The sequence below is a fragment of the Amblyraja radiata genome, chromosome 8, assembly GCF_010909765.2.
Source record: "Amblyraja radiata isolate CabotCenter1 chromosome 8, sAmbRad1.1.pri, whole genome shotgun sequence".
NCBI classification, from domain to species: domain Eukaryota; kingdom Metazoa; phylum Chordata; class Chondrichthyes; order Rajiformes; family Rajidae; genus Amblyraja; species Amblyraja radiata.
In genome coordinates this window covers 44162382-44188736 of record NC_045963.1, presented here as the reverse complement: position 1 = coordinate 44188736, position 26355 = coordinate 44162382, and the positions used below count along the sequence as shown (strand labels likewise).

Below are 26355 nucleotides of genomic sequence, written 5' to 3'. Positions count from 1 at the left end.
TCCCGCTTGGAGTGCATACTGTCGTTGTGTCCTTGGGCAAGACACTTCACCCACCTTTGCCTGTGTGTGAATGTGTGTGAGTGATTGGTGGTGGTCGGAGGGGCCGTAGGCGCAGAATGGCAGCCACGCTTCTGTCAGTCTGCCCCAGGGCAGCTGTGGCTACAGAAGTAGCTTACCACCACTGAGTGTGACTGAGGAGTGAATGAATAATGCGATGTAAAGCGCCTTGAGTATTAGAAAGGCGCTATATAAATCCCATCCATTATTATTATTATTATCCATCTCCAATCTACGCACTTTGCACAATTGATCTATACAAACACGTTCGCTGTGGCATTATTGTTGAAAAGTAGCTGATTTGCATAGAAGGAGGCCATGGGTAACCTTGTACAACAACCTTGAACAGTTCTGAATTGAGGAAAGCTGTCTTTGGATTGTTCTCTTATCGTGAACAACAGTTATTTAGGACAGCAAAGACACTGGCATGGCAAGTACTCTCCTGAAAGAGGATAGTGAATGTACGTTCCTCTTCTCTTGGTAGTTCTGAAATTCTGATAATTTGATTGCAGTGTCACCGTTAATGTCTTCTTGACCTCTGGATTCCAGAGTCATGGTGGCATGAATATTAGCTTTCAGGTTACAAGATAAACTTGCCTCAGAGTATCAATAATGCCATTTTCATGCTGAGTGACTTTTATTTGTGTTGCAAGAAACCCGAATACCTGGATATCAGATGCTGTGTAATGGTTATGTATGCCAGTGTTGGATTTTAGCTGGGCACGTCTTCAATGCTGGACAGAATGAGTTGAGAGTTTCATGCAGCACTGCAAGACCTTATCTTTTGCATGTTTGTAGATATTTAGAGCCTGCTCTACAGCACGCTTCTCAGTGCACGAAGCATTTAATTATACATATCGAAGTATATGCAGGCCACCGATCAAAGACCACACTTAAGCCCACTGAAATGAATTCCTGTGCATTTGTGCCCTCTGATGGGCATGTAACTGAGCTACCCTTTTCTCTAGACTTGACTGCAGATCACTCTTTTGTGAAGTACTATTATCTAAGCTGGTGGCAATTGCTGTTTTGCTGCTCACCAAGCCAGGGGAGAGACTTTGACTGTCAAAAGAAAAAGGCATAACCTGTACAGTGAAGGAATAAAGTGCAATATGCTAAATCATCAGAAGGGATTGTCAGATTACAGGGAACTGTGATTTGTGAAGAAAGATTAGGTATACCATCTTCTTAAATGGGCTTTTATTTACTACTCACTTCACACATGCTGTCAGTTGAAGACCAGCATTTTGTACTCAAGGAGTTAAACTGTTGGTGTTTCGCTTGTCCATTGATGTTTTTTCCCTCTTTGTGCTGTTTGACGAGCCAGCAGTGTGAGGGGGCAACAAGATATACGGACCCATCATTTATTTATTTGCCTCTTTACTCCACAATTTGAGATTTGTAATAGAAAAAGATCACATGTGGTTAAAGTGTACATTGTTAGATTTTCTTAAAGGGTATTTTTATACATTTTGGTTTCACCATGTAGAAATTACAGCTGTGTTTATACACAGTCCTCCCCCCATTTCAGGGCACCATAATGTTTGGGACACATGGTTTCACATGTGTTTGTAAATGCCTCCTTAATGCAGGTATAAGAGAGCTCTCAGCACCTGGTGTTTCCTCCAGTCTTTCCATCACATTTGGAAACTTTTATTGCTGTTTATCAACATGAGGACCAAATTTGTGCCAATGAAAGTCAAAGAAGCCATTATGAGTCTGAGAAATAAGAATAAAACTGTTAGAGACATCAGCCAAACCTTAGGCTTACCAAAATCAACTGTTTGAAACATCATTAAGAAGATAGAGAGCACTTGTGAGTTTACTAATTGCAAAGGGACTGGCAGGCTAAGGAAGACCTCCACAGCCGATGCCAAAATAATTCTCTCTATAACAAAGAAAAATCCCCAAACACCTGTCTGACAGATCAGAAACACTCTTCAGGAGTCAGGTGTGGATTTGTCAATGACACGCGGAAGACTTCATGAACAGAAATACAGAGGCCACACTGCAATATGTTTATTTTGCTTTGTGAGTGATGAGAGTGTAATGCATTGTGCACTATGTGAGGCTGGTGGTGGGTTTGAGGATAGATGAGATTCATAATGTATTTACAAACCTAGACCAAATCTTTGCAATCATTAACATGTGGTAGCATTTAATCCATGTGATAATGGCTTGACTCATCACATTTAATTCAATTGCTGTTTACTTCCATCGTTGTTTCAATGTGTGGCTCAAGAGCTTCTGTGCCCCTCTATAGGTGAATACCTGTATTATTCTCATCTACCAAAGTGTTTAGAAAAATTGAGAGTGAGCTCACAGCCTTAATTTGTCATTTTTTCCAGCAAGCTTTTTCCATGAATGTTTTTAGAATGAATTGTACCAACACTATGGTGCAATCAAGCACCATCTTGCCAGCCACTCATAAAACCCCATATGTGCACTCTGTTTAAACAGTCAGGTTGATACTGGCTGGTCACTAAAATGATATGAATGAAGCTGCAGAAAAAAATGTTATGTGCATCTTGCACCAATTAAAACAAACTTGGGTTCATCATACCGTGTGATTAAAGGGCAAATTTTGCAGCACCCTCAAATGTATTCATTGAGAAAGATCTGGCAGAGTGAGGCCTCAATTTGAGTTATAGTAAATGCAAAGCATTAAAGACCACCAAGCAGCAGTATGGAGGTTTATCCTTGTACCCGCCAAGTTCAAACTTGGTAAAAAATATAGTCTTAACTTGGCCATTAAGGCATGTTATCCTGGCGGCAGCACTGGGTTGAAATTGCAGGGATCAGCCTGGCCAGTCTGGAGCAGCACCGGATTCCATCGAGCCCCAGGAAGCTGCAGGGCCTCCAGTGGCCCACTTCACTGACACTTCGATCCCGATAGATAGACCCATGAACTTGCCATCCCTCAACTCACTCTGCCATCACTGAAGCAATTTGACCACACTGTCATGATTATATAGGACAAAGGAAAAAGGACATTTATTGTCACATACACCAATTGGTACAGTGAAATTCGAGTTACCATGCAGCATACAAATAAGATAAACACAACACTTTAGAATTTAACATAAAACATAAAAAACATCCCCCCACAGCGGAATCAACGTTTCCCACTGTGAGGGAAGGCATCAAAGTTCAGTCCTCTTCCTCTGTTCACCCGTGGTATAGGGAGTATATTAAAGGGCTGAAACCTCTACTGTGCTCCAAACCTACTTCATGTTTCAGGGTGATTCTTCAGTAAGTGTCTACTTTGAAGTTTCTGGACACCTGATTATAAAACTTAAATTTTTGAAACTTTGAATGTTGTTTCACATAGATGAACATATGTTTGGTGCAATCTTTTAGAGAATTTAATTTATTTTTTCCTCTTCTTCTTCCAGGTTGCCCATTGCATTCAGTCATATACGTCACGTTTTTTTATGATGAACAACACCGTAAAATATATCTGATTTAAGAATATAAAATCAAATTTTTGTCACAGTCTTTCAAATTATAGAGTATCTTCCTCAAATAAACCACCAAAGAAACACTTTTTCAGTCTAACGCATTGATTTTAAACGTTCGTAACAGTTTACTGCTGAAAAAAGTGATGATTTTCAGCAAGAATGGTAACCGTCACATAAATTTTCACCAACTCCCTCTAAAATAATATTAACTTCAGATGAATGGGCAGAAGCATCCTGTTCATTTATCAATTTCTATTCATAATTATGGTAATTGTAGTATTATTTTACATATTATGAGCATAAAATACTCATGTGACGGACATGATTCAGTGCGATGAAGATGATCAAGTTCAGGAGTGCCACGTGACGGAGATGGCTAAAGGGTGATTCGTCCAAACGATATGGCCAGGCATGGCCTTCTGGCGAGGCCATGTTGGGCTAAAGGCTTGGGCCACCATACCCGCCACGGCCACCTCCGTAACGTAACCCCCGATCTCCATCTAGCTCCATCTCCAGCTCCTCCAGCTTATCTTTTCTTCCTAACGCTAACCCTAACCCTGACCCTGACCCTGACCCTGACCCTAGCCCTAGCCCTAGCCCTAGCCCTAGCCCTAGCCCTAACCCTAACCCTAGCCCTAACCCTAATCCGCGGCCTAGCCCTAACCCTAGCCTTAACCCTATCAAGAATAGAGGATTTTTTTAAAGGGTGATAAATATTTTAATTATTAATACCTACCATTTAAAAGTATTTTCATTTCAGATAGATCCCCCATTAAATAAATATTCCGACTTGAAATTTCACAAGTAACCATCGGGACAGGCGGTTTCCGGGTGTGGGGGGCATCGAACATTGGGAAAATATGAAAAAATAACACTTTATTAATTTAGGGTTTAATCATTATTTATGAGGATTATGTTTATTAACAATATAGAAAAAGAAGAAATGGGATAGAATTACGGATTTTCCTTATATACAGCATCAAAGTAGTGGAACACCAAAGTAGACAGCTACTGAAGAATCACCCTTCAATGTCTTCATGCTTTACCTTTTCATATCCTTGTACACACCTTTTACTCTCCAGTCTTTGAAGTAATACTCCTCTGTAAATTCCTCCAAAAATGAATAAATGGGAGGAGAACTTCTAAAATCCTAAAATGATGCAGGGAGGAGAGATAATTTGCGCAAATTGAAACACTAACTGATTGGACTGAATTGCTTTTTTCACTACCACTTAACAAGTAGACATCAGCTGAGGTCCATTGAGGTCCTACTACTGGACCTGTCTGAAACCATTGACATCAGTAAAAGATATCAATAAATCTCACAGTATTTAAATATTTCTGACATTTAAATGTCTCTATTTATAGGCTATTAAAGTTGATGTGAATAAATTATAAAAATAATAACAAAAGCTACTTACCGTCCCTATTCCCAGGTCTAACCTGCTTAGAATTAGAAAGGTAGATTCTCCAGCATAATATTATGTAAGACTAAGAACCATTTATTCAGAGTGATAAAGCATAGTGGTGAATGGCACCGATATAAGTAGATGGACATGATCTCATTCGCATTAGAGAAGTGTGATTCCAGGGGGAGCTGAACTGGATACTAAATATTCCAGGTAATTCACTGTTAAGGACAGATAAAAAGAGAATGCTGTAGATCAGTATCGATATGCACAAAAATTAGTGCAGTGGTGAGAAATTATCTTGACGTTAGATTATGATAGAGTGGTAAAGAAGGTGTAAGGTATGCATGTCTTCATTACTTGGGTAATTGAATATAGGAATCAGAAAGTCATGATGCGGCCCCATAGGTCTCCGATTAGGCTGCATTTAGAATATTGCGAGCAGTTCTGGTTGCCACATTGCACAAAGGATGTGGAGACTTTGGAGAGGGTTTATGAAAATTTTGCCTAGATTAGACAGTTTCAGCTACTGGGAAAGGTTGGATAGACTTGGATTGTTTTCTCTGGAATGTCAGAGGTTGGGGGGGAGATTTGATGGAAGTATATAAAATTATACGAGGCATAGAAAGGGTAGACAGGGAACACTAGAGGGCATAGTGATAAGGTGAGAGGGGGAAAGTTTAAAGGAGATGTGCGGGGCAAGTTTTTTCACACAGAATGGTGGGAACCTGGAATGCATTGCCTGGGGTGGTGGTAGAGGCAGATATGATAGTGGCATTTGAGGCTTTTAGATAGGCACATGGAAGTGCAGGGAATAGAGGAATGTGGACAGATGGATGAGATCAGTTTAACACAGTATCATATTTGGCACAAATTTGTGGGCCGAAGGGCCCATTCCTGGCTGTACTGTTCTATGTTCCATGTTCAGGAATCTGACTTCAATCGTATCGTATTATGGGGAAATTGTAAAATAAATTGACTTCCATTAAATGTAAAGTTTCTTAACAACTCGCATTCATTTTACTGTTGACAAGTATATAAATGTCCCATAAAATATAACCCATGTTCAATATTTATAGAAAAAGATCTTAATACTATTCAATGCTATGCATGAACCTGAAAAGCTCTTTAATTTATTTATTCATTTTATGAGATCTGGTTATTGCTGGCAAGGCCATCATTTATTGTCAAACTCAAATCGTCCTCGAGAAGGTAATGGTGAGCCATCCACTTAACCGCTGCATTGCTTCTAGTAAAAGATACACGAACAAAGCTTTTGGGTACAAATTTCAGGATTCACTCTCAGCGACAATGAAGGAACAGTAATGTATTTCCAGTCAAGATGTGAAACTTGGAAGGGAACATGCAGGCTGTGGTATTCCCGTGTGGCTGATGCCCTTGTCCTTCTTGATGATAATGGATTAGGGATTGGAGGCATTGTTGGATTAGTCTTCGTGAATAGCGTTTGTCCATTTTTAGATGCCAGTGATGAAGAAAGTGGGTATTCAGGGTTCTGGATAGGATGTCAATCATGTGGTTGCCTTTATCTTGATAGTTACAGAGTTGTACAGCATGGAAACAAACCTTTCAGCTCATGCCGACCATTACACACAATTTAAACCAGTCCTACATAAATCACATTTCATTCTTCCCATATTCCCATCAATATCCCCCTGATTCTATCACAACCAGCACACTCGGGAGAACTTACAGTAGCCAATTAAACTGCTCACATTCACGTTTTTGGGATGTGGGTGGAAACCAGAGCACTAGGGAGGAACTCGTGCAGTCACAGGGAGAACACACAAACTCCATACAGACAGCACAAGAGGTCAGGATTGAACGCAGTTCATTTGAACTTAAGGCAACAACTATTCTGACTGCACCACAATGTTGTCCTATGCCTGTGTCTTGTTGAGCTTATTGAGTGTCATTGAAACTGCACTTAACCTGGCAATGTAGAATATTCCACTGTGTTCCTTAATTGTGCCTTGTATGGTGGGAAAGAACTGAGTGAAACATAAACATAGAAACATAGAAAATAGGTGCAGGTGTAGGCCATTCAATAAGATCATGGCTCATCATCCAAATCAGTACCCCGTTCTGGCTTTTCCCCCCTACCCCTTGATTCCCTCAGCCCTAAGTGCTAAATGTAACTCTCTTGAAAACATCCAATGAATTGACATCCACTGCCTTCTGTGGCACATAATTCCACAGATTCACAACACTCTGGGTGAAAAATTTTTCCTCATCTCAGTCCTAAATGGCCTACCCCTTATTCTTAAACTGTGTCCCCTGGTTCTGGATCCCCCAACATTGGGAACATTTTTCCTGCATCTACCCTGTCCAAACCGCTGAGAATTTTATATGATTTTTAGATATCCTCTCATCCTTCTAAAATCCAGCGAATACAAGCCCAATCGACCCATTCTTGCATCATACGTCAGTCCCGCCGTCCCGGGAATTAACCTGGTGAACCTATGCTGCACTCCATCAATAGCAATAATGTCCTTCCTCAAATTAGGAGACCAAAATTGCACACAATATTCCCAGTGCGGCCTCAGCAGGGCCCAACTGCAGTAGGACCTCCTTGCTCCTAAACTCAAATCCTCTCGCAATTAAGACCAACATTCCATTGGCTTTCTTCATTGCCTGCTGTACCTGCATGCTTATTTTCAATGACTGATGTACAAGCACATCTAGGTCTCGTTGCACCTCCCCTTCTCCTAATCTGACACCATTGAGATAATAATCTGCCTTCTTGTTCTTGCCACCAATGTGGATAACCTCGCATTTATCCACATTATACTGCATCTGCCATGCCTCTGCCCACTCACCAAACCTATCCAAGTCACCCAGCAGCCTCATAGCATCCTCCTGCGGATGACACTGCCACCCAGCTTTGTGTCATCCGCAAACTTAGAGATGTTACATTTAATTCCCTCGTCTAAATCGTTAATATATATTGTAAACAACTGGGGTTCCAGCACCGAGCCTTGCTGCACCCCACTAGTCACTGCCTGCCATTCTAAAAAGGATTGGTTAATTCCTAGTCTTTGCTTCCTGTCTGCCAACTAGTTCTCTATCCATGTCAATACCCTACCCCCAATACCATGTGCCCTAATTTTGCACACTAAATGATGACACATGACTGTGTCGCCAGGTCCACTACTAACCATATCATCAAATACGCGGATGACACAACAGTAGTGGGCCTCATCCGCAACAACGACGACCAGGCATACAGAGAGGAGGTGGAGCAGCTGGTGAGCTGGTGCAGCAGGAACAACCTTCTCCTAAATGTGGACAAAACCAAGGAGATTGTCGTCGATTTCAGAAGGAAAAATCAGCCCAGTCACACTCCGCTGTGCATCAACAACTTAGCAGTGGAGCAGGTGAAAAACATCAAGTTCCTGGGAGTGCATATAACGGATACCTTAACTTGGACTACAAACATCACATCTCTGGTAAAACGGGCACAGCAGCGTTTGTACTTCCTCCGCAGGATGAGAAGATCACACCTCCACCCTCCCATCCTCACCACATTCTACAGAAGCACCATTGAATCAGTCATGACCAGCTGCATCTCTATGTGGTGCGGCGGCTGTACAGCTGCGGTCTGGAAGTGCCTTCAGAGAGTGGTGAGGACAGCGGAAAAAATCATTGGGACTTCTCTTCCCTCCATCATGGACATTGGTTACAAACGCTGCCTGACAAGGGCATTACCAGAGCCCCCACACACCCACAATATGGACTGTTTACACTGCTGAACTCTGGGAGGAGGTACCGCAGCATGAAGAGCGGGACAACCAGGTTCTGCAACAGCTTCATCCCCCAGGCCCAGGCTTCAGCCCCCAGACTATTGAACTCACAATCAAACCGATGCTAGAACTTTCTTATACATTGCCACTTTTAAAAACTTTCCTACATATCTATTTTACAGAACTACGCACATGAAGCACTTTTTATGGACACACTAAGCACTTTTGCTGATCGCTTGATATAAATGTTATATTCTGCTGCTACTTTGAAGAGTCAATGCAACAAAATTTCGTTCAATGTGCACTGTGTCTATGTGTATACCTGAATGACAATTAAAGTTTGTTTATCTATCTATCTATCTATCTATCTATCTATCTATCTATCTATCTATCTATCTATCTATCTATCTATCTATCTATCTATCTATCTAGCTATCTAGCTATCTAGCTATCTAGCTATCTAGCTATCTAGCTATCTTAGCTATCTTAGCTATCTAGCTATCTAGCTATCTAGCTATCTAGCTATCTAGTCAAAGGCTTTGAAAGTCTAGATACACCACATCCACTGGCTCTCCCTTATCCATTCTATTTGTTACATCCTCAAAAATTCGAAAAGATTAGTCAAGCATGATTTCCTCTTCATAAATCCAGGCTGACTTTGACCGATCCCACTACTGCTTTCCAAATATGCTGCTGTAACATATTTAATAGTCGACTCCAGCATCTTCCCCACTGCCGATGTAAGGCTAACTAGTCTATAATTCACTATTTTCTCTCTCCCTCCTTTCTTAAAAAGTGGAGTTAAATTGGCTATCCTCTAGTTCACAGGAACTGTCGGGAGAACATTGGAAAATGATAACCAATGCATCCACGATTTCTAGGGCCACTTCCTTGAGTACTCTGGGATGTAGACCATCAGGCCCTGGGAATTTATCTGCCTTCAGTCCCCGCAAGCTTTCTTTCATGCTTTTTTCCCCCCTCTTAATTAACCCCTTTGTCCTCCTCTGTTGAATTCTAAATTTCTCCCAGTCCTCTGGTTTGCCGCTTCTTCTGGTCAATTTATATGCCTCTTCCTTGGCTTTAACACTATCCTTGACTTCCCTCTTCAGCCACGGTTGAGTCGCTTTCCCATTTTAATTTTTTAAGGCTATAAAATAACAAAATATGGAAAAAGTGAAGGGGTTTGAATACTTTCTGAATGCACTGTATATGCAGATTAATGATAACCGCTGTACCTTTGCTACACGCATTCCTAATTTCCTGCTTGATGCTATCCCCAACCTCCCTACTGCTGTTTGATGGTCTATACCACTCCAACTAGTGTTTTCTGCCCTTGGCTATTTCGCAGTTCTACACATATCGATTCTAAAGCATCCAAGCTAATGTCTCTCCTTGCTCTTGCATTAATCTCCTCTTTAACCAGTAATGCTACCCCACCTTCTCTGTGTATCCTTCCTGAATATCGAGTACCCCTGCATGTTTAGCTCCCAGCCTTGGTAACCCTGGAGCCATGTCTCCATAATTCCAACTATATAATACTACAGTGCCCTCCATAATGTTTGAGACAAAGACCCATCATTTATTTATTTGCCTCTGTACTCCACAATTTGAGATTTGAAATAGAACAAAATCACACGTAGTTAAAGTGCACATTGTCAGATTTTAATAAAGGCCATTTTTATACATTTTAGTTTCACCATGTAGAAATTACAGCAGTGTTTACACATAGTCCCCCCCCATTTCATGGCACCATAATGTTTGGGACACAGCAATGTCATGTAAATGAAAGTAGTCATGTTTAATATTTTGTTACATATCCTTTGCATGCAATGACTGCTTGAAGTCTGCGATTCATGGACATCACCAGTTGATGCGTGTCTTCTCTGGTGATGCACTGCCAGGCCTGTATTGCAGCCATCTTTGGCTTATGCTTGTTTTGGGGGCTAGTCCCCTTCAGTTTTCTCCTCAACATATAAAAGCCATGCTCAATTGGGTTCAGATCGGGTGATTGACTTGGCCACTCAAGAATTGACCTTTTTTTGCTTTGAAAAACTCCTTTTAGGCCGTGGGCCGAGGTGGCAAAAGGGCTCTAGATTTTAACTTTCGTGACCCATGTCTGGTATCTACTTGAAATTTGGCAGATATTTAGATAAAACATCATTGATAAGGAATTCATAACTCATCAGTGCAAAATGTTGCACACTAATTAATTAAGCTAATTAGAAAAAGTAACTGCGCCCTCTTGTGCTCAATAGTGTATAGCTGTATATGGGTACATTGAATAGGGGACTGCCGCAGAGGTCCCGTGTTTCACCGGCTCCTGAACCCGCCTAATTAATGGGTGAGGGCAGATCCTGTGCAGATCCAGTTTACTGAACCCCACTGACTGCCAGTATGTATAGTGGGGGGTCACGGCCATAGTGGGACTGGGGCAGTGCCAAGCTGGGGGAAGGCTAAGGCATCTTCCACTGAGAGGAAAATGCCTATCCCTAACCCTAACTCGCTCCCTTGCCAGAGCTGCCCACAGCTGGAGCTGGAGCCACTGTGGGACCGGCTGTGGGCTCTGTACATGTGGCCGCTCTGCGCGTCCACTTCGGCCAGCATGCCACAATTACACCGAATGTCAACATGGTGGGGAGCAGCAATGCCCTGCATGCCGCCCGGGCCGCCTTTAGCACCCCTATAGCGCCAGCTCCGTCAGTCCGCCCGCTCGCTCGCTGCAACACCGACCGGCCTGCCGACAGCCCAACCGACTGACTGACCCCCTCTCTTCCCCCCTGTTGCTCAGCTTGGCCCACGGCCGCCTTCAGCACCCCCATAGCGCCGGCTCCGTCATGGAATTCCGCAGAAAAAAAACCCGCCTGCGGGCTGGATGTTTACGCGTTACGGGCAGGATCTGGCCTGTGGGCCTTAGGTTGCCGACCCCTGCCCTAACCCTAACCCTATTCCACTGAGAGGAAAATGCCTAACCCTAACATGGTTACGGGCAGGGCCAGAAAGTGCAATTGGATTTTTACAGTGAAAAGTTAAGTCGACAGTTTATGTAAATGAGATCCATTATGACATCCTAGCTGCTAACTACCACTACAACTGGAAATTATTTATCTGAAAGTGGATTTAGTAAAGTTAAAAATGTGAATAACTTGCAAAATATACCATCAATCTGATTGAAACTTGATACACACACCACAGGACAATGATGAGTAAGGTAGTCCAAAAATTGTAGCGCTATTGTGTACCGTTTTGGCGTAATTTCAGAAGCAGACAGTCAGACTCAGAGACATAGAAACAAACAAGATGAGAGTTTTAATAATATACCAGACCAAGTGGGACATGTTTGGTCCCTGTCACATGGGAGGGCTTGTCCCCAAATGCAATATTCCACCACTCACCCATAGCCCCCAACTGCGCAGGCGTGGCTGACGGGTTCCCGTTGTGATGTCAGAGATCACCGTTGTGACACGAGTCATGGCAACCCTCCCCAACTGCGCCTCGCCATCCCTCTTCCTACCCCTATCCTCCTTCATTCCCTGTCCCCCAACACTCCCTCCCCCTCCTCTTCACCCTCTCTCTTACAGTAAGCATGCAGGTACAGCAGGCATTGAAGAAAGCGAATGGCATCTTGGCCTTCATAACAAGAGGAGTTGAGTATAGGAGCAAAGAGGTCCTTCTGCAGTTGTACAGGGCCCTAGTGAGACCACACCTGGAGTATTGTGTGCAGTTTTGGTCTCCAAATTTGAGGAAGGACATTCTTGCGGGAGTGCAGCGTAGGTTCACAAGGTTAATTCCCGGGATGGGATTTCTGTCATATACTGAGATAATGGAGCGGCTATGCTTGTATACTCTGGAATTTAGAAGGATGAAAGGGCATCTTTTTGGAACATATAAGATTATTAAGGGTTTGGACACGATAGAGGCAGGAAACATGTTCCCGATGTTGGGGGAGTGTTCCCGATGTTTGGGGAGTCCAGAACCAGGGGCCACCATTAAAGAATAAGGGGTAAGTCATTTAGAGGATGATAAGGAAACACTTTTTCACACAGAGAGTTGTGAGTCTGGAATTCTCTGCCTCAGAGGGCGGTGGAGGCCGGTTCTCTGGATACTTTCAAGAGAGAATTAGATAGGGCTCTTAAAGATAATGCAGTCAGGGGATATGGGGAGAAGGCAGGAACGGGGTACTGATTGTGGATGATCAGCCATGATCACATTGAATGGCGGTGCTAGCTCGAGGGGCCAAATGGCCTATTCCTGCACCTATTATCTATTGTCTGTCTATCCCACCCCCCACAATGAAAATAGCGATTATTTTTAAAATTGATTTTGTTTTGCGATTTAAAAAAAATGGAAATGGAAATCTCCCCCATATCCCACCCCCCTACAATGAAAATTGTGGGTTTTTTTTCAAATTAAATCTCCCCGCTATCCCATCCCCCCCACAATGAATTAAAAAAAATCAAGTTTTCTTTCTACTATTTTTTAAAATGTGAATGGAAACCTCCCCTCTATCCCACCCCCACAATGAAAATCAGTTTTTTTGAAAAGGGAGTTTTTATCAGCGATTATTCATGTAAATGGAAACCTCCCCCCTATCCCACCCCCACAATGAAAATCGCTATTTTTTTTGTAAATGAAATCTCCCCCCAAGAATTTGATTAAAACAGAGGGGTTTTTTTAATTGCGATTTTTTAAATGTTTATGAGATTCGCGATCCCATTGAAACGTCATTGTGAATGAAAATGGAAGAATTTAAATAAAACGGAAATTTTTTGCAATTTTTTAATGTAAATGAGATTCGGGATCCCATTGTGACGTCATAAGCTGCTAACGGGCATTGCAGATGCAAGTGCTTTTTGTCAGTGTTTTTTGTAAAGTTTAAAATGTGAATAACTTGTAAAATATACCATAAATCTGAACAAAGCTTGATACAGGACACCACAGGACCATGGTGAGTAAGGTGGGCCAGAAATTGTAGCGCTATCGTGTACCGTTGTGGCGTAGTGACGAAGGATGAGTAGCGAGGCTAGTAGGAGAGGACAGGGAATTGGAGTCTGGTTTACCGTGCCATCATGGTGCTGCGCTTCTGGGGAACAAAGGTGGATGGGTGAGGATAGTGACGTGGCGAACAATGTAGAAGATGGCTGGAGGCCCACAACAGCCTGAAACTTGCGTGGAACAAGCATCCGCACAACTGGAATGAGGGCTTTGAAAATGGCGCATGTGGGCTCAGTAGTCTAGTACAGTATTTCTGCACCCTTGCTAGTGGAGGTTCGGGAGTACTCTACTGAACTGTTTGTAAGAAAAATAATTTCATGATTTTTGTATGATTGAAGTCCAAATTTGTTAAAAATGCAGAGTTTTAGCCATTTTAGTTCAAGGCCCTTTGTCCTGTTGTCGGCACTAGGTCAGTGTTGCAGAGGTTAACCTAGCCAGGCGATATTGTCGATGTCCTACACCACCATGTATTTGCAAGAGAAACAAACCCAAAATATAAGGTAGAGCCACATAATAAACTATGAATTATTAACAATGCTATGTCTACCGTAATTTTATCCAACGTATGGTTGTGTAGACTGTAGGCAGAAATTTGTTCTCAGACACAGGTATTATATGTGCAATATAGTTGAGTGAGGTGAGAGCGGAAAGATTTAATAGGAACCTAAGGTGCAACTTTCTCACACAGAAGGTGGTGGGTATATGAAACGAGCTGCCAGAGGAAGTAAATTTGGCAGGTTTGATAACAACATTTAAAAGACATTTGGACAGGTACATGGATAGGAAAGATCACATCTGGAGTATTGTGTACAGTTTTGGTCTCCTAATTTGAGGAAGGACATCCTTGTGATTGAGGCAGTGCAGTGTAGGTTCACGAGATTGATCCCTGGGATGGCGGGACTGTCATATGAGGAAAGATTGAAAAGACTAGGCTTGTATTCACTGGAGTTTAGAAGGATGAGGGGGTTCTTATAGAAACATATAAAATTATAAAAGGACTGGACAAACTAGATGCAGGAAAAATGTTCCCAATGTTGGGCGAGTCCAGAACCAGGGGCCACCGTCTTAGAATAAAAGGGAGGCCATTTAAGACAAAGGTGAGAAAAAAACTTTTTCACCCAGAGAGTTGTGAATTTGTGGAATTCCCTGCCACAGAGGGCAGTGGAGGCCAAATCACTGGATGGATTTAAGAGGGAGTTAGATAGAGCTCTAGGGGCTAGAGGAATCAAGGGATATGGGGAGAAGGCAGGCATGGGTTATTGATTGGGGGCGATCAGCCATGATTTCAATGAATGGCGATGCTGGCTCGAAGGGCCGAATGGCCTCCTCCTGCACCTATTTTCTATGTTTCTATGTTTCTATGACAGGTTTAAAGGGATATGGGCCAAGCACAGACAAATGGGATTAATTAGAATGGAGCATTTTGGTTGAGCTGAAGGGCCTGTATCCATGCTGTATCATTCTATGAATGTTTGTATTGTTGTTATTTCCTAAAATTTGGTTCAAAGAAGGAGTATACATGTAGGTAACTGGACAACACTTTTTGCTAACTCCAGATGCCGGTTTACACTGAAGATAGATGCAAAATGCTGGAGTAACTCAGCGGAACAGGCATCACCTCTGGATAGAAGGAATGGGTGACATTTCGGGTCGAGACCCTTCTTCTGAAGTTGCATTGCTTCTGAGGAAGGGTCTCAACCCAAAACGACATCTATTCCTTTTATGCAGAGATGCTGCCTGTTCCACTGAGTTACTTAAGCATTTTGTCTTTATCTTCAACACTTTTTTGCTAATGCAACTCAGGACGAATTACTATCTCCCTGTCTTCTGTGGTGTTGAAGATGGGCATTCAGGCTCCACTTTATAAAGTCTTTCCACATAATCTATATTGGCGGGACGAAGAACATCCTGCATTTTTGGAGATGCCATCTGTTGAATATTCAATTCTCTTCTCATCTGGTTCCTCCATCTAATGATCCAACAGCATTATCCTGGAAAGTAGGAGGTGAATTCAATGCAGTGCTCTGACCTATATTTATGGTCAATATCATAAAAGGAAATTATTTAATCATTATATGTTTCCTGAGTGACTGTTCTATGCTTTTCCATTAGTATTTCAAAGGTGTAAGCCTTCTGCCGGCATCCTCAGGACATAAAAGATGAAGAAGAAATGCAAGCTCTATATCTTTTCAAAATCCTCTAATAGATACACGGAGACCTATATTCAACATGGAGTTAGTGGTCAGTTTCATGAACATTGACAGTGGCATTCATCAGGATAGAGTGTGCTGAGCATCTGAGATGGCTAGCATCTTTGCTCTGGGGTCAATTCTGACAATACCATATGGTTGTAATATCACTCCTGCAATTTATATTCGCACAAAGTCAAGAGAGTACTGGATGTCAGTCCTGTGAGAGTAGCTTACTGAGCCCATATGTGCCCAAAGTCAATATCCTAGCAACATGAGGCATCCAAAGTAAAAAAATTGCAAATTATTACCATTCAGTCCATAAATCTGAGGATATATTCTGATGGGACTCTAGGACACGTAAACAAGAGTTTTCACAATTTGCATGGTGTGATTAAAAGCCTGGGCTTGTAAATCCATCAGCTTTTGTAAATACATTCTTATATGTACGCTTGGAGGGAATCCAATGATTCTTTTCTATTGATTTTTTTCCCTACAACAAGAAGAAATTATTGAACCTAAAACATTTTAAGAGTGCTGTTTAAATAACCACAATTAATTTGGACAATATTGTTTATTAAAATTATTATTCATCAGACTTTACTGGACTTTATCTTGCACTAAACATTATTCACATTTTTCCCTTTATCATGTATTTGTACACTGTGGATAGCTCAATTTTCATGTATTGTCTTTCTGCAGTCTGGTTAGCATGCAACAAAAGTTTTTCACTGTACCTTGGTACACGTGACAATAGACTAAACTCAACTCAACTATTGGTTATCTAATTTGGGACAATGGCTATCGTTACCAATTAAAATTTAGCAAAGGCAAAACTGCTTCAATCTAAATCTGTGACAAAGTACTTAAATAACAGTTGAAAAGGATAAAAAAAGGTTAATAATAATTCAATCTTTTTAGACATGAAGGAACTGAATTCAAACCTATTGGAGCCTACAGCAGTGATTTCCAAATATGTTAGAGCCTAGAGCAGTGATTTCCAAATATTCATTTTTTGCTTACTCTTTCCTAGATATATAAATGCCTGCTTCGCCATTTCAGAATGTTTTATAACATAACCCCTTAAGTAACAATTAGTATAATCTGCCTAATCAATCCTCTCTCCAAATCTCCCACCAGAGTAAATACTCAAAAGTTTACTGCAAAATTTCATCAGCATACATGTCACTGCCCTAAACAATCCTGGGTCTGATCAAAATTGCAAATAATGACCACAATACATTTTAGTTTACAAGCTAAGAATTTATCCTGTCCTTTTGATTCATCTTAATAAGAAAATGTATCTCATGCAGTCAGTTTGTATTCAGTTATTACTTGTGGGGACAGAGGAAGAGAAATGGACATTGCAAAGAGTAAACTGGTAATTTGTATTAAGCAGACACATAGTTGTGTTTAATGGTATTGTGAATGTTCACAGTGTGTTTGCTTTTATGAGATTAATCTAGTCTAAATGGTAATCTCTGAACTTCTCTTACTGTGGCTGTGCTGATCTGAACAGATCAATGTCAAAAGTGGCAGTTCTTGTTTAAAAAATAGTGCAAAGAAGACATTTTGAAATTTTACTTTTACCTTAAGGTATAAATTTACTTATAAATGGAACCCAATATATTTTTGGACCTATTTTGAGCCTTAGGAATAATGTTTTTACAGTGGTGGAACTTGCCTATGTCATGAACATTCAGGTTTACAGCAGTGGTCAGGTATGAATTCTGATTGAACAGTCTTGTATATTGCCACTTTGAGTTCCCGTATTAATTTGCCAGATTTCTAGAAATCGCATCTTTTAGGTCTAACTCATCTGTGCCGACCAAAATGCCCCATCTAAGTTAAATCCCATTTTTGGTCCATTTCCCTCTAAACCTTTCCTATGCACGTTTCCCTGAACTCTGCACTTCAACCTGTAATCAACTACCTCTTGAGCACTCCAAAGGCATCTTTACCTCAAAGAGCTCTGTCCCACACCTCCTCCAAGTTCCTGCTCTCCTTCCTTTCAGGTCCTGGGCAATTTCCAGTGTTTACAGCACCAATCAGCCACAGCTCCAGATGCAGTACTCAGGCTCAGAACTGTGTGGATTTAGTATATAACTAGACTAAGTGGGACCCGTTGGGTCCCATGTTCACACAGGAGGGCTGGTCCTCCAACACAATATTCCACCTCTCCACCAATTCCAATATTGGTGGCCAGTGGGGTGGGGGAAGGGCTTTCTGGAGCGCTAGTATGGGTGTTGTGGGCCGAAGGGACTGGTTTTCAGAGGGCTAGTATGGACATTGTGGGCCGAACGGATTCTTGCGCTGGCAACTCAGTCACTTAGGCCTGGTGGGCTGGCAGCTCAGTCACTCAGGCCTGGTAGGCTGGCAGCTCAGTCACTCAGGCCTGGTGGGCCGGCAGCTCAGCCACTCGGGGCTGGTGGGCTGGCAGATCAGTCGCTCAGGGCTGGTGGGCTGGCAGTTCACTCACGGCTATTCCTTGAAATTCTATTTCAAGCAGAGTGCAGGCCACCAACTTCAATTTCATAGCATTTCAAGCAGAGTGCAGGCCACCAAATTCAATTTCATAGCATTTCAAGCAGAGTGCAGGCCACCAACTTCAATTTCATAGCATTTCAAGCAGAGTGCAGGCCACCAAATTCAATTCCATAGCATTTCAAGTAGAGTGCAGGCCACCAAATTGCCAAACAACTCAATGCATTGTCATTAAGGGCTAACAAATCATTTATTGCAAGTACATTGCAGACTCACAGTTCAGTTGATTCACAGCTAGGAATCGCAGTTGTGGACTCTCCCTCGCGATCTTCCAGAGTGACTGACTCATGTCCAGGCATCCGGGGTTTTATAGTCCTTCCCCCCCCCAGCCCCGGAAGGGGCGTTACCTTCATCATGGTCATTGACAGGCGAGAGGACCAATCAGCTGATCTCAAGATTTTTAAAGCATTCATAACTTTTCATCGATCGGAAAAATCCTCGGGGCTGCCTCAGCGGAGGAGGACTGTGAGTAAGTTGGCCAAAAATCACAGCGATATATGGTAGCGTTTTTTCTAAAATCAATATACAGCGCAGACAGGAAGTGGTCAAGATGAGACTTTTAGTTATATAGATTTCGCTCTTCGTTGAAAAGGGGAAGAGGGTAGCCTATTTCCGAGATGCTTTTAGGGTTGTTTTAAAACATGCCTCAGGCAGATGTACAAGCACAACCTGTCATGGATTCTCCCTGTGCATGTTCATTTCTGAGAGGCTTCTTAACCTTGGTGCTCACAATAATCTTACTGAGATCAGAACACCAGTAATTTGCAGAGTTGGGATTCTACTTCTTGTCTTTGTGTTAAGTGTATCTCTGCAATTTCCCTTATTTTATTTATCGTTCTTTTATTTCTTACAGGTCTTATGTTCTGGCACATATTTTTTTGCAGATAAACTGCTTATTCCTTTTTCTAATTTGTTTATTTATCCTTCACACCAAAGTAGCTCAATCATAATTCTGATTTCATCCTCTTTGGCGAAGTACTTGGCTTTTACTTTTTGGTCCCCACTACAACAAAGAAAACAAACAATAATTAAACTCCTCCTTCCACCCACTTCTGCCAGCTGCAGCGACTGCTCTATGCCATTGTGCAGTGGTATTCTGAATCTCAGTATCAATCCACCATTCCAATTTCCTGTTCTTTGAGTAACCTTTCAAGTTATTTCTATCCTGCTTTTGTTTTTCAGCATGCAGCCACTTCCTTGTCTATAATTGTGAAAGAGTTATCACTAGCTGTCATATGGATGCCATAAGTGAGACAGGAACAGCTTTTAAGAAAATACAAGCTGACAAACTCTGGAAATTTCAAATCAACCCACACACAACATATCAAACGGAAGATAGAATCAAATTTTTTGACAAAGAAACCATTGGAGATTTTGTTAAACGATTCACTTCTTACTGCAGAAAATTGCTCAGGATTAACATTGCAAGTGGAAAAATGACACTTAGGACTTGAGCTCTGTGATTTTCATAACCCCTTATGCCAATAGTGCATGGATATGTACCAGTGCATTTTGAAAAGGTACATAGGGTTTTGGATAGCATCTAGTTTCTCTGAGTTCTGTTACTTGTATAAGTTTGATAAAGATTTGTTCCCCATGGATTTTTGTACAAATGCACTGAAAAAGAATTGAAAGTCAGAAAATGCGCATTCTGTAAATCTGAAATGGCAAATACTGAAAGCAGGTCAGGCGATGTCTCAGGTGAAGCAGCAATTGTGGTGAGAGCAACAGTTATTATTTCAGGTCATCAACGTAAAATCTAACTCTTTGTTCTCTCTGCAGTTGCTGTTCGACCTGCAGAATATTCCCAGTTCTTCCGTGTTTTATCTTTGTCAGACAATGTTGATTAGCTGTATTTACAGTAATATGATTGATATTTCTTATGATAAAATGATATATCTACTTACCTGATATGATGTTTTTTCAATTTATTTTAAAGTATCTGTAAACATTTTTAAAGATTAACTAGACCAAGTGTAGGCCCAACGCGCGTTTGCGGGGGGGGGGGGGGGCGGCATGCGGCGTCACACACACTAACCACCCCCACGTCTAGAGAGGGAGGGGGGTAGAGAGTGAGGGCAGAGAGAGAATGGGGAGAGACAGAGAGAGAAGGGCAAGAGAGAGGGAGGGGGGGGTGGAGGGGAGGAGGAGAGGGAGGGTGGGTGAGGAGGGACGACAGAGATGGGAGGAGAGAGAGGGGAGGAGAGAGAGGGGGGTGAGGGGGGCTGACAGGGTGGAAGGGAAGGGGGAGATGCAGTGGGAAGGGAGGGGAGAGGAGGGGGGAAGGGAGGGGGAGGGAAGGGGTAGGGGAGGGGGTGGAGGGAAGGGTGTAGGGGAGGGGTGGATGGGAGCGTGTGGAGGGGAGGGGGGAAGGGGGTTTAGGGGAGGGAGGGTGGGGGGGGTGGGGGAGAGAAGGGGGAGAGGGAGAGAGGGGGGAAAGAGATAGGGAGAGATGGGGAGAGGGGAAGAGAGAGGAGAGGGAGAGAGGTGGGGAGAGAGAGAGCAGGGGGAGAGAGAGCGGGGGGAGGGAGAGATTGGGGGAAGGGAGAGAGAGAGAGAGAGAGGAGATGGGGGGAGGTTGAGAGAGAGAGGGGGGATGGAGAGAGAGAGAGAGAGAGGAGAGAGGGGCGGGGCAGCAGCTCGCGGGGGCCCGAGCGAGATACGGAGCGATCCGAGGACGGTGAAAAGCAGCGGGGGTACCAGCCGATCGTAGCTTCCGGAAAGGGAAGCGCACCCATCAACGTGACAGAGCCGGGCCAGGCTAGGGGGGGGAGGGGTGGGATAGACGATCGGGCCTCCCCAGATAGGAGGTCGTCCCCTGTGACGGGTAGAGAGGAGAGAGGGAGGGAGGAGAGGGGAGGAGGTGAGAAGAGGAGGGCGGGGGGTGGAGGGGAGCCGGGCGAGTGAGTGGGCTGCAAAATGCGGAGAGAGACAGAACCAGCCTCTGACTCTCTGGAAATCCACAGCTGGAATGAGCAGGCGGGCGGGCGGGGTATGGGAGGGGCGTGGCTTCACGAGCTGCACGGGCAGTGAGGAGAAGCTTCTTCATCGCGTGAGCGCCAGTGACCTCGCGATCTGCAGAACAAAGATCCTATAGCGGAGCTGAGCTGTAGGATCTTTGCTGCAGAACCTTCTCGATCTTTCTGCGCCTTTTGAAGAATGGGTGGGTGGGCTAACGTACCTCGTGGAAAACTGTGCATGCATGTTGACAGCAGCTGCATTGATCCAGAGCGGCGGGGGGGGAGGGGTGGGGGGGGGTGGCACGAGGAAAGGCATTGTGAGGTCAGCAGCTGGGCAACTTTAATATTTTTTTTAAAAAGTCAGTTTCGGATAAATTTTAGTAAATATCTTGAGAAATAATGGACCAAATTTATGAGGATTGGATTTTTGAAAACATAAGGAAAATTTCTACCAGAAGATGTAAAAATGTCACTGTTATTGTAACGTCAGCAGCTGGGCAGCGGTCAGATTTTTAAAAAAGGTCATATTGGTCAACAATTTTAATTAAAAAGTCGGGAAAATAATGTACCAAATGTACAGAGTGGATTTCTAAAATCACAAGGAAAATCTCTACTGAAATATGTAAAAATTGTCCCGTTTCGGCGTCTGGTTTTCGAGGAGATACATTTCACATGCAAAATCTCACACACACACACACACACACACACACACACACACACACACACACACACACACACACACACACACACACACACACACACACACACAGGGGGTTTTAAAAGTATGTAGATAGATATGATATGATATGATGCATGGGTGTGTTTTTTGTAAATTCTTAATGCACCTGATTAAAACAATACTAAAGGGCCTGTCCCACTTGGACGTCATTTTCGCGACATAATTTACATGTCATTACGCACAAATGACGCCCAAGTGGGACAGGCCCTTAACCTGCAGGGTCCTCTGCTTAGATTAGCATTCTCCAGTCTTCCTAAAGTATTATATGCTGAATATTTAGGGCTTTAAAATTAACTTTTTGATTTCATGATTTCATTTACAAAATAGTCATATTCATTAAATGTGTGGATAATAGATTGGAACCAATGGCTTAATTATGTTACCGTTATTTACCACTAATATAGTTTATGTAAAGTGACTTTTATGTAGTCACTAATGAGTGTGTTCAAGTGAGAATGTGCAAAGATTATACTGAGTGTTTTAAAATATATACGATTTGCTCAAATTGAGAGATTTCAGGCCTGCTACGTTGTCACCTGGCAGATCAGATAATTAAACACTTCAGTTAATTTTATCCTGTTGGCATATTATTTTTTGAAAACGTAAAATATTGTTTAAAAGTACATTTGGTGCTGTTGCAATTATTTATCTCGCAATCAACCCTACAAAAACAGATTATCAAGCTATTACTAGATTGCTGATAATGAGCGTTATTACATGGTTGATTGTAACGGTCTCAGACTTCGAACTACACTTCAAAAATAACAATTTCTGTAACGTGCTTCCATACGACTTAAGGGTGTAAAAAGTCTTAAGTCATTCTTTGGCTTTTCATAGAATCATAAATAATGTATTCTCCATTAGTCTTGATCTATTAAGTGTTAATTTAATGTTTGGTCAGTGTTTGTTAGGTTTAGTTCAAGCCATGGATTCCCAGTGGAGATTGATCCAAATGCCAGCATCTTCCAACTTAAGGAGGCAGTTGCTAAGAGACAAGGTATTCCAATTGACCAGCTGCGTGTGATCTTTGCTGGAAAGGAACTGAGGAATGATTCGACACTGCAGGTAGGTTCCCCTTGTTTTTTTTCTTTTCTTTACCTGCTGGGAGGTTGCCAACTCTGGCTTATTGTTCTAATAATGCCTATCTGACATTCAGATCTCAGGTGCCATCGAGTAAACAGTGATTGGGGATTTCTTGAACTTTATTCAATGCAGCTTTGTTAATTCTGACCTTAATTATGCAGCAAATGTGTAAGTAACAACAGGAGACAAGTCTGCACTGATTGAGCAAATGTTTGCTGTCTGGATGAGCTGGTTATCCATTTCTGCACTTTCCTTTTAGTATTCTTTTTCACATTTTCATTTTCCAACCTTTGCTCAATGTTGGGATAGGAGGACGTGAATGCAATTTATAGTTATTACCATGGTTTCAGGAATGCATTATTTTTTGGAGAAAAAAATCTACAGAACAAAAATATCTAGATGTTTCTTTGCCTTTAGTAAATTGTAACGCATCTTGGAGTGTGATGGTTGGGCTTTACATTTTTAAGATCTGTGATTTGCTTATATGGTTGGGGAATTCCTTGTGCTTTTGGTTGAAATGGATGAAAATGATTAAGAACATAAAAACATGTAGAAACTCTGGTCATTTGTTTGCAATTGAATTATTCAGAAGAGAAAATTGCTACATCAGTTGTTAAAGATTGCTTTTTCCACCCAAGACTTTCTTCTGTGCTTCTTATGAGGAGGTGCTGTTGGGAAACAGATTCATGCACTGTTTAATCGTCCAGTGGGGCTATATTACCTTTGAGAGAAAGGAGGAAATTGAGTAAAACAAGAGAGAATCATCCTTGAATATCATCACTGAATAGTATTAGGTTCGTCACTTGGACAACCAGGGAACTTAAAAAGAATTGTATAAAAATAGTCAAAGCTTGAACAATTCTTTGTTGAACCACTGGCACAATACATATTGTTCTCTTTAAAAGGAATGTTTCTTCTCAAAAAAGCATTATGTAATGTGATAGGTTTGTTTGGATCCTATAAGAGTCCCACGCGAGATTGAGAAATATCTTTTGTAGTTTTGTGCACTGTATATTCCTCCCCTGGTAACTATCCATTACTGCACAATGTATACAAGGGAATTAGATATCTACTGGGACGACAGATGGCACAATGGGCTAAGTGTTCGGCTGGCGACCGGAAGGTGGCCGGTTCGAATCCCGCTTGGAGTGCATACTGTCGTTGTGTCCTTGGGCAAGACATTTCACCCACCTTTGCCTGTGTGTGAATGTGTGTGAATGTGTGTGAGTGATTGGTGGTGGTCGGAGGGGCCGTAGGCGCAGAATGGCAGCCACGCTTCCGTCAGTCTGCCCCAGGGCAGCTGTGGCTACAGAAGTAGCTTACCACCACCGAGTGTGACTGAGGAGTGAATGAATAATGCGATGTAAAGCGCCTTGAGTATTAGAAAGGCGCTATATAAATCCCATCCATTATTATTATTACTGTATCTGTCTGTTATGCTTGTATTGGGATTATGAATAATTCTTCAAATTTTTCCAATCCTCACTGACAGTTCTTTATTCTTCATGGAACTTCTCTAAGATAGATGAACAATGATATTTATTTCAAATTTAAGAATATTTTTTCTTTAAAATATTATACAAATTAGCTATATGATTCATATGTGTTCATTTGATCAAGGTTCTAGATGGTGCAAGAAAAGAGTAAAGAAAGAAAATATTAAATTGCTAAATTCATGTCTGCTGTGAGGAGCATGGTATATTTCTTTCCCTTGTTCTGATGAAATCTTCAGCAAAGCAAACGTGTCTCTTTCGATTATTTATATTTTCACTATCATCTCACCACTTAAAAATGTCATTATAAGTATGTTGTAAGATATTGATCAAGATATATCCTATACATATGTTGAATCAAGCACATCTCTTCCCCGTAAAGGAAAAATTATTAATGTTAACACTGACAAAAAAAATACTTCTACTACATCGTCAGCCCGGAAGCACATTCCCTCTGATATTCTCTCCATCTGAGATCAGAGTAGATAAATAAAACACGATAAATAGTTTTCCAGTTATATATAGTCCAAATTTACATCAAATACTGTTGACATGCTTTACCCGAGCATTAATGATTTCAAATGAAAGATAGATTTTATGAATGATGATGAGACAAAGTCCAGGAAAGAGATTGAGGACATTGTGTCTGTGTATCAGGATAACAACCTACCCCTTAAAATTAGCAAGACAAAAGAGATGGGTTTTGACCAAAGGAAGCGAGGGGTTGAACACAGCCATATCCTCATCATCAAAGCTGTTGTAAAGATGGTCAACAGATTACATCTATTACAAACCCACTGACTCCCATAGCTATCTAGATTACACTTCTTCCCACCCTGCTTCTTGTAAAGACTCTATCCCCTACTCCCAATTCCTCCGTCTATGCCGCATCCGCACCCAGGATGAGGTTTTCCATACCAGGTCATTGGACATGTCCTCATTCTTTAGGAGACGAGATTCCTCTCTTTGATTAGAGATGAGGCTCTCACTAGGATCTCCTTGATATCCCTCAGCTCCGCTCTTGCTCCCCCTCCCCCCATTCGTAACAAGGACAGAGTCCCCTTGTCCTCACCTTCCACCCCATCAGCCGTCGCATACAGCACATAATCCTCCCAACATTTTTGCCACCTCCAACGGGATTTCACTACTGGCCACACCTTCCCATCACCACCTCTTTCTGCTTTCCGCAGAGACCGTTCCTTCCACAACTCCCTGGTTAACTCGTTCCTTCCCACCCAAACCACCCCCTCCTCAGGTACCTTTCCCTGTAACCACAGGAGATGCAACACCTGTCCCTTTATCTCCCCCCTCGACTCCATCCAAGGACCCCGACAGTCTTTCCAGGTGAAGCAGAAGTTCACTTGCACCTCCTCCAACCTCATCTACTGTATCCGCTGTTCCAGTTGTCAACGCCTGTACGTCGGCAAGACCAAGCGCTGGCTTAGCAATCGTTTCGCTGAACACCTCCGCTCAGTCCGCCTTAACCTACCTGATCTCCCGGTTGCTCAGCACTTTAACTCCCCCTCCCATTCCCAATCTGACCTTTCTGTCCTGGGCCTCCTCCATTGTCAGAGTGAGGCACAGCTCAAATTGGAGGAACAGCACCTCATATTTCGCTTGGGTAGCTTACATCCCAGCGGTATGAACATTGACGTCTCTAACTTCAA

At 42.3% G+C, this 26355-nt stretch overlaps 1 protein-coding gene across 3 annotated transcripts in view; it reads left to right on the top strand.

Moving 5' to 3' along the window:
- The window catches only part of prkn (parkin RBR E3 ubiquitin protein ligase), an 833127-nt gene that overhangs the window by 51274 nt on the left and 755498 nt on the right, over nucleotides 1–26355 (top strand). Inside the window, exon 2 of one of the 3 annotated variants that reach the window (XM_033025722.1) lies at nucleotides 23014–23177. The exons of 1 other annotated variant lie outside the window; for it this stretch is intronic. In XM_033025722.1, the coding sequence (XP_032881613.1) occupies nucleotides 23161–23177 (17 nt within the window). In that variant the 5' untranslated portion in view covers nucleotides 23014–23160. The remainder of the gene's footprint in view (nucleotides 1–23013; nucleotides 23178–26355) is intronic. One more of the 3 variants, XM_033025723.1, reaches the window with a different exon arrangement.